Source organism: Eurytemora carolleeae, unplaced genomic scaffold, assembly GCF_000591075.1.
Source record: "Eurytemora carolleeae unplaced genomic scaffold, Eaff_2.0 scaffold1235, whole genome shotgun sequence".
Classification (NCBI taxonomy): domain Eukaryota; kingdom Metazoa; phylum Arthropoda; class Copepoda; order Calanoida; family Temoridae; genus Eurytemora; species Eurytemora carolleeae.
Genome location: NW_019397135.1, coordinates 1,010 through 14,315, shown reverse-complemented (window position 1 = coordinate 14,315; position 13,306 = coordinate 1,010). Strand labels below are relative to the sequence as shown.

The 13,306-nt window shown below is 36.7% G+C and overlaps 2 protein-coding genes across 2 annotated transcripts; one reads left to right on the top strand and one right to left on the bottom strand.

The window, feature by feature from the left end:
* Window positions 1-257: 257 nt before the first annotated feature.
* LOC111712246 (axoneme-associated protein mst101(2)) lies at window positions 258-3,058 on the top strand. Its single transcript, XM_023486814.1, has 2 exons — window positions 258-336; window positions 592-3,058. Exons 1-2 carry the CDS (start codon window positions 313-315, stop codon window positions 2,929-2,931), a joined length of 2,364 nt encoding a protein of 787 aa, XP_023342582.1. The 5' UTR covers window positions 258-312; the 3' UTR covers window positions 2,932-3,058.
* A 2,552-nt stretch (window positions 3,059-5,610) lies between these two features.
* LOC111712241 (axoneme-associated protein mst101(2)) lies at window positions 5,611-10,283 on the bottom strand. The gene is made up of 2 exons (XM_023486810.1): window positions 10,246-10,283; window positions 5,611-7,797 (listed from the first exon to the last, which is right to left on the bottom strand). The coding sequence occupies exons 1-2, from the start codon at window positions 10,267-10,269 to the stop codon at window positions 5,797-5,799; spliced, it is 2,025 nt and encodes a 674-aa protein (XP_023342578.1). The 5' UTR covers window positions 10,270-10,283; the 3' UTR covers window positions 5,611-5,796.
* Between the last annotated feature and the right edge of the window lie 3,023 nt (window positions 10,284-13,306).

Genomic DNA, 13,306 nt, shown 5'->3' with positions numbered 1-13,306 from the left:
ACTATTGATAAAAATATTCTTTATAAAATGGAAACTGGTAGAAAAATTAATCTACACTTATTCTCAAACAGTAAATTTACAGTTTCCTGTGATAAACCTTATCCTCTTCTAATATCATAGGAATTTCTTCAAATATTTGGTGTTGCTGAATACTTGAAAAGTGACCAGAATTGTACATCGGGACCCGGAAGATGGGTCGGAAAATTGTGTCCATTGTGACCCAGAGTTCCGGAGAGGAAACAATGTATATATAAAACTGAGGGTCTATGGATTACTTCAGTTTGAAGAAGACCAGCAATCTGCTGTCTAAACATGAAAACACACAAGCAACTCATAGTAAGATTTTTTTTTCATTTTTTGTGATATTTTGTTTACTAACGTAAATTTAAACGCTGGATCATTTAAAATTGCACTGAAACCTTTTTTTGTACTTAACAAGCCTCTAGTAAACTATGCAATTGTAATTTGTACTTTAAGATATTTTTAGTTTAGGACTTTTATTACCAATGGATAAATCGTCTCAGTAAATTGATTGTCAAGTGATAAAATAAAACTAAAACTTGTGAAAAACTATAATAATTGTAATTTAAGGTTTTGCTGACCATACTCTGCTTCTCCCTCTCTGCATCCTTCCCTAACAATTCTTATGAGAAGCTCCTAAAAGGAATTATAAAGAAGCGAAGTGCTCAAGAGGGTGGATATGGCAACGTGGCTTCACTGGAGGGTTCTGCAGTTAGCGTAGATTTACTGGATGATAGTTGTACAACAGTTTACGAAGAGGAGTGTAAAACAGTCGATGAACAGAAATGCAATACAGTACAAGAACAGCAATGTCGGGCTACTACCAGGCAAGAGTGCAGCACTGTAAATGAACAGCAATGCAACACTGTCCAGACACAGTCATGCAGTACAGTAAATGAAAAGCAGTGCAGTACTGTAAATGAGCAGCAGTGTAACACTGTCAATGAACAGCTATGCAAAACTGTCACAGACACTGTCAATGAACAGCAATGTAACACTGTTCAGGAACAGCAATGTCGCCCTACCACAAGACAGGAGTGCACCACTGTAAATGAACGAAAATGCAGGACAAGATACGATACAGTAAATGAACAGCAGTGTAATACAGTACAGGAGCAGCAATGTAATACTGTCAACAAACAGGAATGCAGTGTAGTTAGTGAAGAGGTCTGCAATACTGTCCAGGAACAGCAGTGCAGAACAGTCACAGAAACTGTCAATGAACAGCAATGCAGCATAGTAAATGAACAGCAATGCAACACCGTACAGGATGAAGAATGCTCTACTGTTAATGAACAGCAATGTAACACTGTACAAGAACAGCAGTGCTCCACTGTTAATGAGCAGCAATGTAATACTGTAAACGAGCAGCAGTGCAACATCATACAGGAGCAGAAGTGTGAAACCCAGTACATGACCAAGTATGAAGAACAGTGCAGTACAGTACAGGAGCAGCAGTGCAATACTGTCCAAGAGCAGGTATGCAACACAGTCAATGATGAAGTGTGCAACACTGTTCAAGAGCAGGAGTGCAATACAGTTCAAGAACAGCAGTGCCAGACTATTACAGATACTATCAATGAACAGCAGTGTACTACAGTGCAGGACCAGCAGTGCTTAACTATCAACGAACAGGTTTGCAACATTGTCAATGAGCAAGTATGTAACACTGTCCAAGACCAGCAATGTACTACTGTTACAGACACTGTTAATGAACAACAATGCACCACAGTAAATGAGGAGGTTTGCGAAACTGTATATGATGAGGTTTGTGATGGTAGTGCTGATTCATCTTATGGTGAAGTTGCTCCTGAAGAAGGATATGGAGCACCATCAGCCCCAGCTTGCAGACAGGAAGCCAGACAGGAGTGCACCAGTGTTCCAAGGCAACAATGCAACAATGTTCCAAGACAGGTTACAAGGCAGGAGTGCAGCAATGTTCCTAGGCAAGTATGCACGGATGTTCCCAGACAGGCTTGTACCAGTGTTCCAAGGCAGCAGTGCACAAGTGTTCCAAGGCAAGAGTGTAGAAATATTCCCCGCCAGGTGCAAAGACAGGAGTGTTCTTATGTTCCAAGACAAGAATGCAGAAATGTTCCAAGGCAAGTTTGCAACAATGTTCCAAGACAGGCATGCTCTACTGTCCCTAGGCAAGAATGTAGAAGTGTTCCCAGGCAACAATGTGAACAGGTTCCCAGAAGGGTTGAGGAACAGGTCTGCAGAAACATTCCAAGAGAAACTTGCTACAATGTTCCCAGGCAAGAGTGCAGAAATGTTCCCAGGCAAGAGTGCAAGAATGTTCCAAGACAAGAATGCAGGAGTGTTCCCAGACAAGAGTGTCGCAGTGTTCCTCGACAACAGTGCCAGACTGTTCCCAGGCAGCAATGCCAGAATGTTCCACGACAAGTAAGCAGAGAGGAGTGTTTTAATGTTCCAAGGCAACAGTGTAACTTTGTTCCCAGACAAGAATGTAGAAATGTTCCATCAACAGAGTGCATATCTGTTCCCAGACAACAATGCAGAAATGTTCCAAAACGTGTTCCAAGACAGGAATGCAGAAATGTTCCCAGACGACAGTGCCGTTCAGTTCCTGATCAGGAGTGCATAACTGTTCCAAGACAGCAATGCCAGAATATTCCTAGACAGGTTCAGAGACAGGAATGCAGGAACGTTCCCCGTCAACAGTGCCAGATTATTCCAAGAGAACAATGCCAGAATGTTCCCAGACAACAGTGTATCAATATTCCCAGCCAAGAGTGTTTTAATGTTCCCAGACAGCAGTGCAGTAGTGTTCCTGATCAGGAGTGTTTCAATGTTCCTAGACAGGAGTGCAAGAATGTTCCACGTCAGCAGTGTCAGCAGGTTCCTAGACAACAGTGCTCAGCTGCTCAACCCACATATCAGAGTTAATCTTCAAGTGCTGATTCTTTTTCTTGTCATTGTTAGTTTTAATTTGACATATTCTTCTCCTAATGAATAGTCAACCAACACCTCATTGGTAATATAATTACCTTTTATTTATTATTATTTATTCATAATAAACAATACAACACATTTATGTAAATTGTGATAGTTTTTGATTTCTGGATCATACATTTTTACATTATTAGATTTTAAAACTTTTCTGTTCGACAGCACTAAAATACTTTAATTTGTGGTAAAATTGCTTGATTCCTCAAATTTAGTTATAAGCAGCTTTGAAGCTTTCAGGGGCTAAGGAGTAGCTTGATAATGTTTCTTAGAATTTCAATACTTTTTATCCCTACTAATTAAATTTCAAAATTCCCAACTTCTGATATATTGGCTGTTCGGAATTTTGCATACACCGCTCTGATTGGTTGAATTCTAGAAACATTTCGGAATACAAACTGAAGATAAAAATTCTGAAGAATAACAAAAAGAAAAGAATAAGCATTGATATTAATATCTAATGTTTTCAGCTCTGTTAACCCTATCACGATGGGGGTGGAGGGGTCCCCCCCCGTGGTTTTTCTAAATAACTTAAAAACGGCTTAAAGTAGAACGCTGAAACTTCTTTGCCTATTCAACTTCATAGTTGTAAACAAATTTTACTAAACGTATGCATAGGGTAGGGTGGAGGACGATCAAACGGCTGGGTGATGTTTTAAAAAAATGATTAATAACTTTTTAAACAATTAAGCTACAGGGCTAAAAAAATATATTTGAACAGGGGTCGTGTTCACAGTACTTCGGACGGCCACAGTCGGATACGTCATATCTTATCAATAAGTACGGATAAAAGGGTTCCAGCTTTGGGAAATTTTGTAACCCGCGCGTGAATATTTAATTAGGGGTATAATGATATATCAAGATTACGGAAAATGTTTTGCTAAAAGAATTTTAAAAGTTAATGAAGAATAAATCACTATAAGCGTGTTTTTATAGGGTTGAGATATCTGCCCTTTTATCGGTTTTGTGTGGGGGGGGGGGGCTGGCGGTATCGCAATTTTGTACATTTAACCAGACTAACGCCAATGAAGAGATAAACACTAGACAGCTATAATCTATTTTTTTTGTATTTCTAAAGGTCAAAGATGAGTACGCAGCTTGCTCAATTTAACATTTTGCAAAGATTCTGCAAATATTTAAAATGTTGCAATTGGAATGAAATTTAACCAATTATAATGGAGTTTACAGTTTGAGAATGGCGTTAGCAAATATTTTAATATTTATCCCATTATGTTTTAACAATATTATGATTATGAATTTATATTCTTTTCTTATTAATTCAAAATTTGTTCATTTTATGATGATTTCACCAGGGGCGTAAATAAGGATTCTGTAGGGGGGGGGGAATNCCTCACTCTGCCACCCAGCATATTTCACCCCTCTAGCACCTACCTCACTCTGCCACCCAGCATATTTCACCCCTCTAGCACCTACCTCACTCTGCCACCCAGCATATTTCACCCCTCTAGCACCTACCTCACTCTGCCACCCAGCATATTTCACCCCTCTAGCATCTACCTCACTCTGTCACCCAGCATATTTCACTCCTCTAGCATCTACCTCACTCTGCCACCCAGCATATTTCACCCTTCTAGCATCTACCTCACTCTGCCCCCCAGCATATTTCACCCCTCTAGCATCTACCTCACTCTGCCAACCAGCATATTTCACCCCTCTAGCATCTACCTCACTCTGCCACCCAGCATGATCATGATTGTGAATTATCTTTTATCAAATTTTGCCAATTAAGAAAAAAATAACAAATATTTTCTTTTTTTCAAATCATTCTTGATTTATCCTCTCAACAAAAACCTGTAAATATTTTGCTTCTCATGCGTATTACAATCCATATATCATTTAAAATTACACAAATCCTGACAACTAGGAAGAATAACAAGAAATATAATAAGGATTATATCGGATGATTAGGACTTTTGCAGACTATAAGAGGAAAACAGCGATAAGCCCCTAAATGGCAAACAATGACAGAGGGACTTTGATCAGAAATAATTTTATGGATTATGGACAGACAAGTCATACAGATCAAATATTGAGACTGCTGAATACGGAGTTTCCTGCTTCCCTTGAGATAGCCTGTAAGATCAGAAAGCGTGAAAGCTTCAGAGTGCTTCAGAACCTGCGACCTTTTCTTAAAAAGAAACTTAACCAACTCAAAAAACTTAATAAGATGGAGATTGTGCGCATAAAACTTAAATGTCCAAACTTAATTTAGCTAAAATTTTATAGATCACAAGCATATTTTTTCATTATCACTGAAATTAAATCAAATCAAAAATAACAGTTTTCGCCCTTCATAATGTCCTTTTATACCTCTGATCCAAATCCAAAAAAAACTCAAAGTGAATCTGTTTTTGTTTAAATTCCTCTCAAAAACTGCAATAAACTTGTTGGCTAAATCAATTTGAGGGTTCTCTCATACTAATCATTTCCTGGAGATAAAAACCAGTCAAATTGAATTGTAAATTTACATCTATTTAGCCACTCAATCTGTTTCATTGTCAAACATAGTGCACACATGAACAAACTGATATAACACTACAAAACTAGGGATAACCTGGATAACTTACAAAGACGAAAGGTTTTCAAACTAAGTCTGCGATGTATTTGGTAACTCTATTGAAATGGACGTTGGTGTAAAAATACAATACATAGTATTCATAAGACCACAGAGAAAGGGGAAACGGCTCAGCACTGTAAACAGGAGATCTGTCACCTACTAGCTCTTCTGACATGAAACATATTTTCAGAAACAATATGCACAAAATGTAAACGGAGGGATTTTGTTTAACCATGGTGGGAACCTTCAGCATCAGCAGAGCACTGTCGACTAGGAACGGGGTGGCACTGCCGACGGGGAACATTCTTACACACCTGTCGAGGAACACTGACACACTCATTCCAAGGTACGTTTGTGCACTGTTGTCTAGGAACATTTTGGCACTGCTGGCTAGGAACATTGAGGCACTGTTGCCTTGGAACACTGCTACATTGTCGTCTAGGAACATTTTGACACTGTTGACTGGGAACATTCCTGCACTCCTGTCTCTGGACCTGTCGTGGAACATTCTGACATTGCTCTCTGGGAACAGTTGTGCACTCTTTATCAGGAACTGAACGACACTGTTGTCTAGGAACATTTCTGCATTGCTCGCTTGCAACCTGTCTTGGAACATTTTTGCATTGCTCTCTGGGAACAGATCTGCATTCTGTTGATGGAACATTTTGGCATACTTGCTTGGGAACATTGCTGCATTGCTGTCGAGGAACACTTGAACAATCATTCCTGCTGACCTGTCTAGGAACATTCTGACATTTCTGCCTTGGAATAGTACGGCACTGCTGCTTAGGAACATTGCGGCACTGTTGTCTGGGGACACTTCTGCATTCTTGCCTGGGAACATTCTGACACTGTTGTCTAGGAACAGTTCTGCATTCTTGTTTGGGAACATCAGAGCACTCCTGCCTTTGAACCTGGCGAGGAACGTTGTAGCACTGTTGCCTTGGAACGTTTATACATTGCTGCCGTGGCACACTTCTGCAGGACTGTTTAGGAACACTTCTGCATTGTTGCTTTGGAACATTGTTGCACTCCTGTCTTAAAACTGATCGTGGCACAGTTCTGCATTGTTGCTTGGGAACGTTTGTGCACTCCTGCTTTGCAACTTGTCTGCAAGCTGGGGCTGAAGCAGCTCCGTAAAGTTCAGATACTGACGAGGATCCTGCTGCTCGAGCCTCCCCTCCAAAATCATCAGTTCCTCCATAAGAGTTCCCAGCTGTTTCAGAGTCGCAAACTTCTTCAAAGACAGTTTTGCAAACCTGCTCATTTACAGTGCTGCATTGTTGTTCATTTACTATGTCAGTAATAGTTCGACATTGCTGTTCTTGGACAGTGTTACATACTTGCTCATTGACAGTGTTGCAAACCTGTTCGTTGACTGTTAAACACCTCTGCTCGTTAACGGTAGTGCACTTTTGCTCATTGACAGTATCTGTAATAATCTGACATTGTCGTTCCTGAACAGTGTTGCATTGTTGTTCATTAATTGTTGAACACTTCTGTTCTTGGACAGTGTTACATTGCTGTTCATTGATGATAGAGCACTGCTGTTCCTGAACTGTATTACATTGCTGTTCATTTACTATGCTGCACTTCTGTTCGTTGACAGTATCTGTTACAGTTCTGCACTGCTGTTCCTGAACTGTACTGCAGACCTGTTCATTGACTGTGTTACATTCCTGTTTGTTGACGGTATTACATTGCTGCTCCTGAACTGTATTACACTGCTGTTCATTGACTGTCTCGTATTTGGTTTCGCATTTCTGTTCATTTACAGTATTGCACTCCTGTCTTGTGGTAGGACGGCATTGCTGTTCTTGGACAGTGTTACATTGCTGTTCGTTGACAGTGTCTGTAACAGTGTTGCACTGCTGTTCATTGACTATTGTGCATTGCTGTTCATTTACATCAGTACACTGCTGTTCATTTATTATATTGCATTGCTGATTCAATAAAATGCTGCACTGCTGTTCATTAACGGTGGTGCACTCCTGTCTGGTCCCTGAACTGCACTGCTCCTCTTGTATTGTGCTACACTTCTCTTCATTTACTTGGGTGCATCTTTGCTTGTAAACTATTCTGCAAATAGGCTCTTGTGCTTGGTTATCAAGTGTGCTCTTTATAAGGGCCCCCTTTATTAGGGCTCCCTTTATAATAGCTCCCTTTACAAGCAAGTCAACGGTAGGGAAAGATTCAGACTCTGAGAAACAGAAAAGAACAATCACAACCTAAATAGATTTTAATTATTTGTTATACTTAAAGAAGCAGAATAGAACAAACACAACCTAAATAGATTTTAATTATTTATTATACTTAAAGAAACAGAATAGAACAAACACAACCTAAATAGATTTATATTATTAGTATACTTAAAGAAACAGAATAGAACAATCACAACCTTAAATAGATTTTAATTATTTAGTATACTTTAAGAAACAGAATAGAACAAACACAACCTAAATAGATTTTAATTATTAGTATACTTTTAGACACAGAATAGAACAAACACAACCTTAAATAGATTTTAATTATTTAGTATACTTTAAGAAACAGAATAGAACAAACACAACCTAAATAGATTTTAATTATTTAGTATACTTTAAGAAACAGAATAGAACAATCACAACCTAAATAGATTTATATTATTTAGTATACTTTAAGAAACAGAATAGCACAAACACAACCTAAATAGATTTTAATTATTTAGTATACTTTAAGAAACAGAATATAACAAACACAACCTAAATAGATTTTGATTATTAGTATACTTTAAGAAACAGAATAGAACAATCACAACCTAAATAGATTTATATTATTTAGTATACTTACAGATACAGAATAGAACAATCACAACCTAAATAGATTTATATTATTAGTATACTTTAAGAAACAGAATAGAACAAACACAACCTAAATAGATTTTAATTATTAGTATACTTTAAGAAACAGAATAGAACAAACACAACCTAAATAGATTTTAATTATTAGTATACTTTTAGACACAGAATAGAACAAACACAACCTAAATAGATTTTGATTATTAGTATACTTTTAGACACAGAATAGAACAAACACAACCTAAATAGATTTATATTATTAGTATACTTTAAGAAACAGAATAGAACAATTACAACCTAAATAGATTTTAATTAATTATTATAGTTTAAGAAACAGAATAGAACAAACACAACCTAAATAGATTTTGATTATTAGTATACTTTAAGAAACAGAATAGAACAAACACAACCTAAATATTTCAAAATTTTGATAATCATGTAGATAAGGTAGGGTCATGAATAAAGAATGAAGAGGATATTATATGAAGGGCATGAAGGGATAGTAGATGTAGTTACAAGTGACACTCCATTTATGAAGTGGCATGTCCAATTCACATCTTGTATACTCTAATACCTGCTTTTCGTGAATGAATGAATGTATATATTTGTTTTTCAAGTTGAAATCAAATATTTTTAAAAACTACGAAATCGGCCAAGTTGTCACTCAGACTAAGCATATGTTTAAATAGGACATTTTATACTAGAAGTAGAGTCATCTATTGTCCTTTTAAAGGGACAGACCGGCTATGTAAAGTATTTGAACTGAGTATGCAGTGATGTGGACAAATTCTTTAGAATTCATTTGTGACATATAAATTTTTTTAAAGATCTGTAAATCCTGAGTTTGAGCGCAAAGTCGACGTTCAAAATCGTACTTTTAGGTGGATACGTTTTCAGAATTTTATTTTTAAACTATTAAATTACGACGACAAAAAATGTTAACAAAATTCTACAGTTTACTAATAAGTTAATTAATCTTATCATCTTAAATAAGTAATCTTCTTCAATTTATTAGTTTATTATTATTATTATTATTCATAAAGATTTTTCTCCAGATTTTTTGGAATTTTTATTGAAAAAAAAGACATTTGAAGAATTTTAAGATATCTGTGGATAAATTCATAGAAAGTAAAAAATTCAATATAATGATGAAAACGAAAAAATAGATTTAGCATTGATTTATTGACAAATTTCTTTTAAGAAATATGTTCCTAACCATCTAATTAGTTTACAGTATAATTTTTACTTTATTTTTCGTCGTCGTTATTTAATAATTAAAAAATACGATTCTGGAAACGTACCCATTCAAAGTCATGATTTTGAACGTCGACTTTGCACTCAAACTCAATGATTATATATCGTGGAAACATTTTATATTTCTCAAATGAATCCTAGAAAATTTGTCCACAACACTGCATACTCAGTTTTACTACCTTACATTGCCGGTCTGTCCCTTTAAGAATCGAAAAAGAAAGAAATAAAGTCATAATCATTATATAATTGATTCGTTCCACAGTAAATCATAAAAAATATCTTGTCAACCCGATGTCGAAGACTTTATTTTTCACGATATAATTTCACATGGTATAGTTTGAAATATCAAGATTTGCACCACCAGGTTTAAAAGATATAGTGATTAGAAAATTTGAGTTTGTGGCAAAACTCAATTCCTTTCTCCATCAATTTGTAAAGTGCAAACACCGTGTATCACGGTCTAAAAATTCAAATATTAGCTGGAGTACTTTTGACATTATTGTGTACACGAAAAAAGGCCACGGCACCGGGAGCAATGCAAATAGTCTCATGTTTTTTGAGACATCCTGTATAAAAATATATTACCAGGAAAAAATTGTGTATATACATATTGACTCCCAGCCTGCTGGTTCCCTACAAACTGAAGAAGATACTTGACCACCCTCCTTTATATTCATTGTCTCCAGAATGGTCCACATGCAGTCACAGAAAACTGTAGGTATCCCTTTACTATAAAGGTTTTACAGTTGGAAAATATCCCACGTTATCTAAAAAGGAACATTTTACAAAAGTTTGTTTTGCTATGTTATATCTTAAAGGGACAGTTTCAGAACAAACATTTAGTTTGGCTCCGGTCCTGACCTAGAGACTAGAGGGAGCATTTTGTTAAGCTTTTCTACTAAATCTGCAAACGTATACCTTTTCACTGTGTTCCAAGTTGTGTTGGCTCAAGAAAGACAAAAAAACAATCAAACCCGTTTTCGAAAATTAGTACAGTACCCCAGATAAAGAAATACTCTTTCCACTAAAGGGAGCGACTGGCTAAAAATGGTAGTTTAACTGAGAGTGCAGTATTACAGAGAAAATTTTTCTTAAGATACTATATAAACCGTTTTGCTAGCCATGGAGAAATTTGGATGTTTCTAGCACTGCACGGAACGTTCCTTAATAGAGAAAAAGCAACTGTTCCTAACACAGCTCAGCAGGAATGTTGCTTTAGAAGATTTACAGATTTGTTTCCAGCACTGCAGGAACATTCCTGAAGAAAATGAAGATCTGTTCATTACACAGCTCAGCAGGAATGTTGCTTGAGAAAACACAGATCTGTTCCCAGTACTGCAGAAATGTTCCTGGAGAAAAGTGATGTTTTGTAAAGAGTAAATTTAGGGGCGGTTTCAGGGCTGGGTTGGCAAGTTGGGGGGGGGGGGGGGGGTAGAATTGGAATATATGATGCCAACTTGAGCTCCTTTTTGAATCAACGTTTGTTGGTTAATTAATATAATCTTTAGTTTTTACATAATAGAGGGAACATTTAAAATAAAGAGGGGGGGCATAAAGAATGTTTGCCCCTAATAGAATATTCCCCTAACAAGTTCCTATTTTCGACCCTGTCCTGACCTTTTAAAGTTTAAGTATGTTTTGCAGTTCGCAATGTGGTCAGCGAATACCTTTTCAGTAAACAAGCATACTTTAAACTAAATGATTCTTATCCTTAATATTATTTTTAATTTTTCCTTTTTTTCCTCTTTCCCAACATTTAACACTGAAAATTATATATTTATATATAAACATAAACATCCGTTAAAAAACGATTTAGAAACTCCAGAATTTATGTTTTAAAACGCCAGTTTAAAGGGAGTGTTTGCAAAAAATGAAGATGGTATAGGCTGATATCATAAAAGTAAAATACTAGCGATCGATATCGAATTCAATCGATAAAAGCCTACCCTCTTAATTTTTCGCGAACACTCCCTTTAACCATGTTTATTGACTGAAGAGAAGATAATCCGAAAGATTTTGCATTATTTAACTGTAAAACTGAGGATACTCTGAGATGGAATTTAAAGAATTTGAGCCACGGTTTAAATCCGCCAAAACCCGGTTTAAATTCAGGCGCCGGCTTAAATCTTGAAATATTTGATACAATTTTAAGTGGAACCAACCATATTCAAACCGCGGCTCAAATTTTAACCGCCACTCAAATTCTTTAAATTTGGCCGCTGGTTGATTACTAAATATTAATAGTTAACCTCACCAAAGATTGGAGCACCTACTCCAGAAATACAGAGGATATAAATTTCTGTTTATTTTGTTAGAAGCAAAGTTTTGAAATTTGATCATCCATAAACCTTCCCTGCGGTCACGGGAGGTCCCACAAAAAATTGGGGCCCGATCGGTTAAGCCGTTTTGACTTTTATTGGATACAAACAAACAAACACCCAGACAAGCATATGTATATACCGGGCGAGTCAATACTTTTTGAATTTTTTTTTTTTGGTAACAACAGCAAAACTTTTTTTTCTCTCAAAATCAAAAGTTCAGGAAAGCAAAAATGTGTATTGTAGCAGGAAAATGAGGGAATGATCTTTCCTGCGATCATAAGTAGTATTTTTTCTTCTTTCCGTCATTTTTAGTTTCTTTCCTCCCCCCCACCCCTACTCCTATCCCTCATCAGAGCTAACGGATTTATTCTTGTTTGTGTTTGAATTCTATAAATAACCCAAGCCACGCGGAGAAACGGTTATCCCAGAAACCGGGAGCTGGTGGGCTAGCCGGCCAGCTCACGGTAAGAGTAGGGTTAAATCCGAACCCAGGGTGAAGCGAAATCTGGGGAAAAAGCATCCAGTTGATGATCAGCTCCCTTATACAGAGGTTCCCTTGAAGATTCCCCATCACCTTGGAACTGTTTCGATTCACAATATCTGATTAGTATAGTATCAATCGTATATTTTTTGTATCTTTGTAAAATAAAGTATAAGAAAAACCGACTCGACGAATATATTATTTTCTAGTGGTTGCATTAAGTATTTTTTTATTCATATACAATATGGTGACAAGTTCAAAAATTGGAAGCCCAAATAGCAACACTAGTTTTTAATAATATTCGGCGAAATAGTTTTCTAGGATTTCGGCGCACCCTAACCAAAAGCTAGAAAACTATCGGTAAGCTTGCGCAGACCGCGGCATTGAAAATAGACGCCAACTCATCCTAGAGCACAGTTAACGGTTTCATTTCAAATTGTGAACATTTTACTGAAATTCAAGGTAAAACAATTTTATTTCCATCTTGTTTATCAAATTGTAAATTCATGAGTATGGCGATATATTTTCATCAAGCTTTGATGTTTTGTCTCGACAGATTTACGTAGGTAAAATGACGCGAGTTAAGTAACATGTTAGAGACACAGACCGATAAAATGTTTCTTAAATTTCAATGTATATTTCAACCGTACTCCATTCTTATATTCTAGGATGGAGGACAACGTCGCTGAGCAACGGGGGTCTGGGGGTAGGCCTGATTGGTTTCTTAGTTGGCTCAAGGAAGTCTTTTTGCCAGCATCGAGAGACCCTCTAGCGTCGCAAATTGAGCAATTTGAGAGTGCAGTGGAGCAAATTCCGAATATCGACGAAGCAGTTAAGAAGTCGT

What these genes read in the sequence shown, in the direction of transcription:
- LOC111712246 (XM_023486814.1), top strand. Translation starts at nt 313, where the DNA reads ATGAAAACACACAAGCAACTCATA. An exon ending in AAACACACAAGCAACTCATA is followed by an intron (nt 337 to 591) that starts GTAAGATTTTTT and finishes TTGTAATTTAAG; the next exon opens with GTTTTGCTGACCATACTCTG.
- LOC111712241 (XM_023486810.1), bottom strand. Translation starts at nt 10,269, where the DNA reads ATGTATATACACAATTTTTTCCTG. An exon ending in ATATACACAATTTTTTCCTG is followed by an intron (nt 7,798 to 10,245) that starts GTAATATATTTT and finishes AAATCTATTTAG; the next exon opens with GTTGTGATTGTTCTTTTCTG.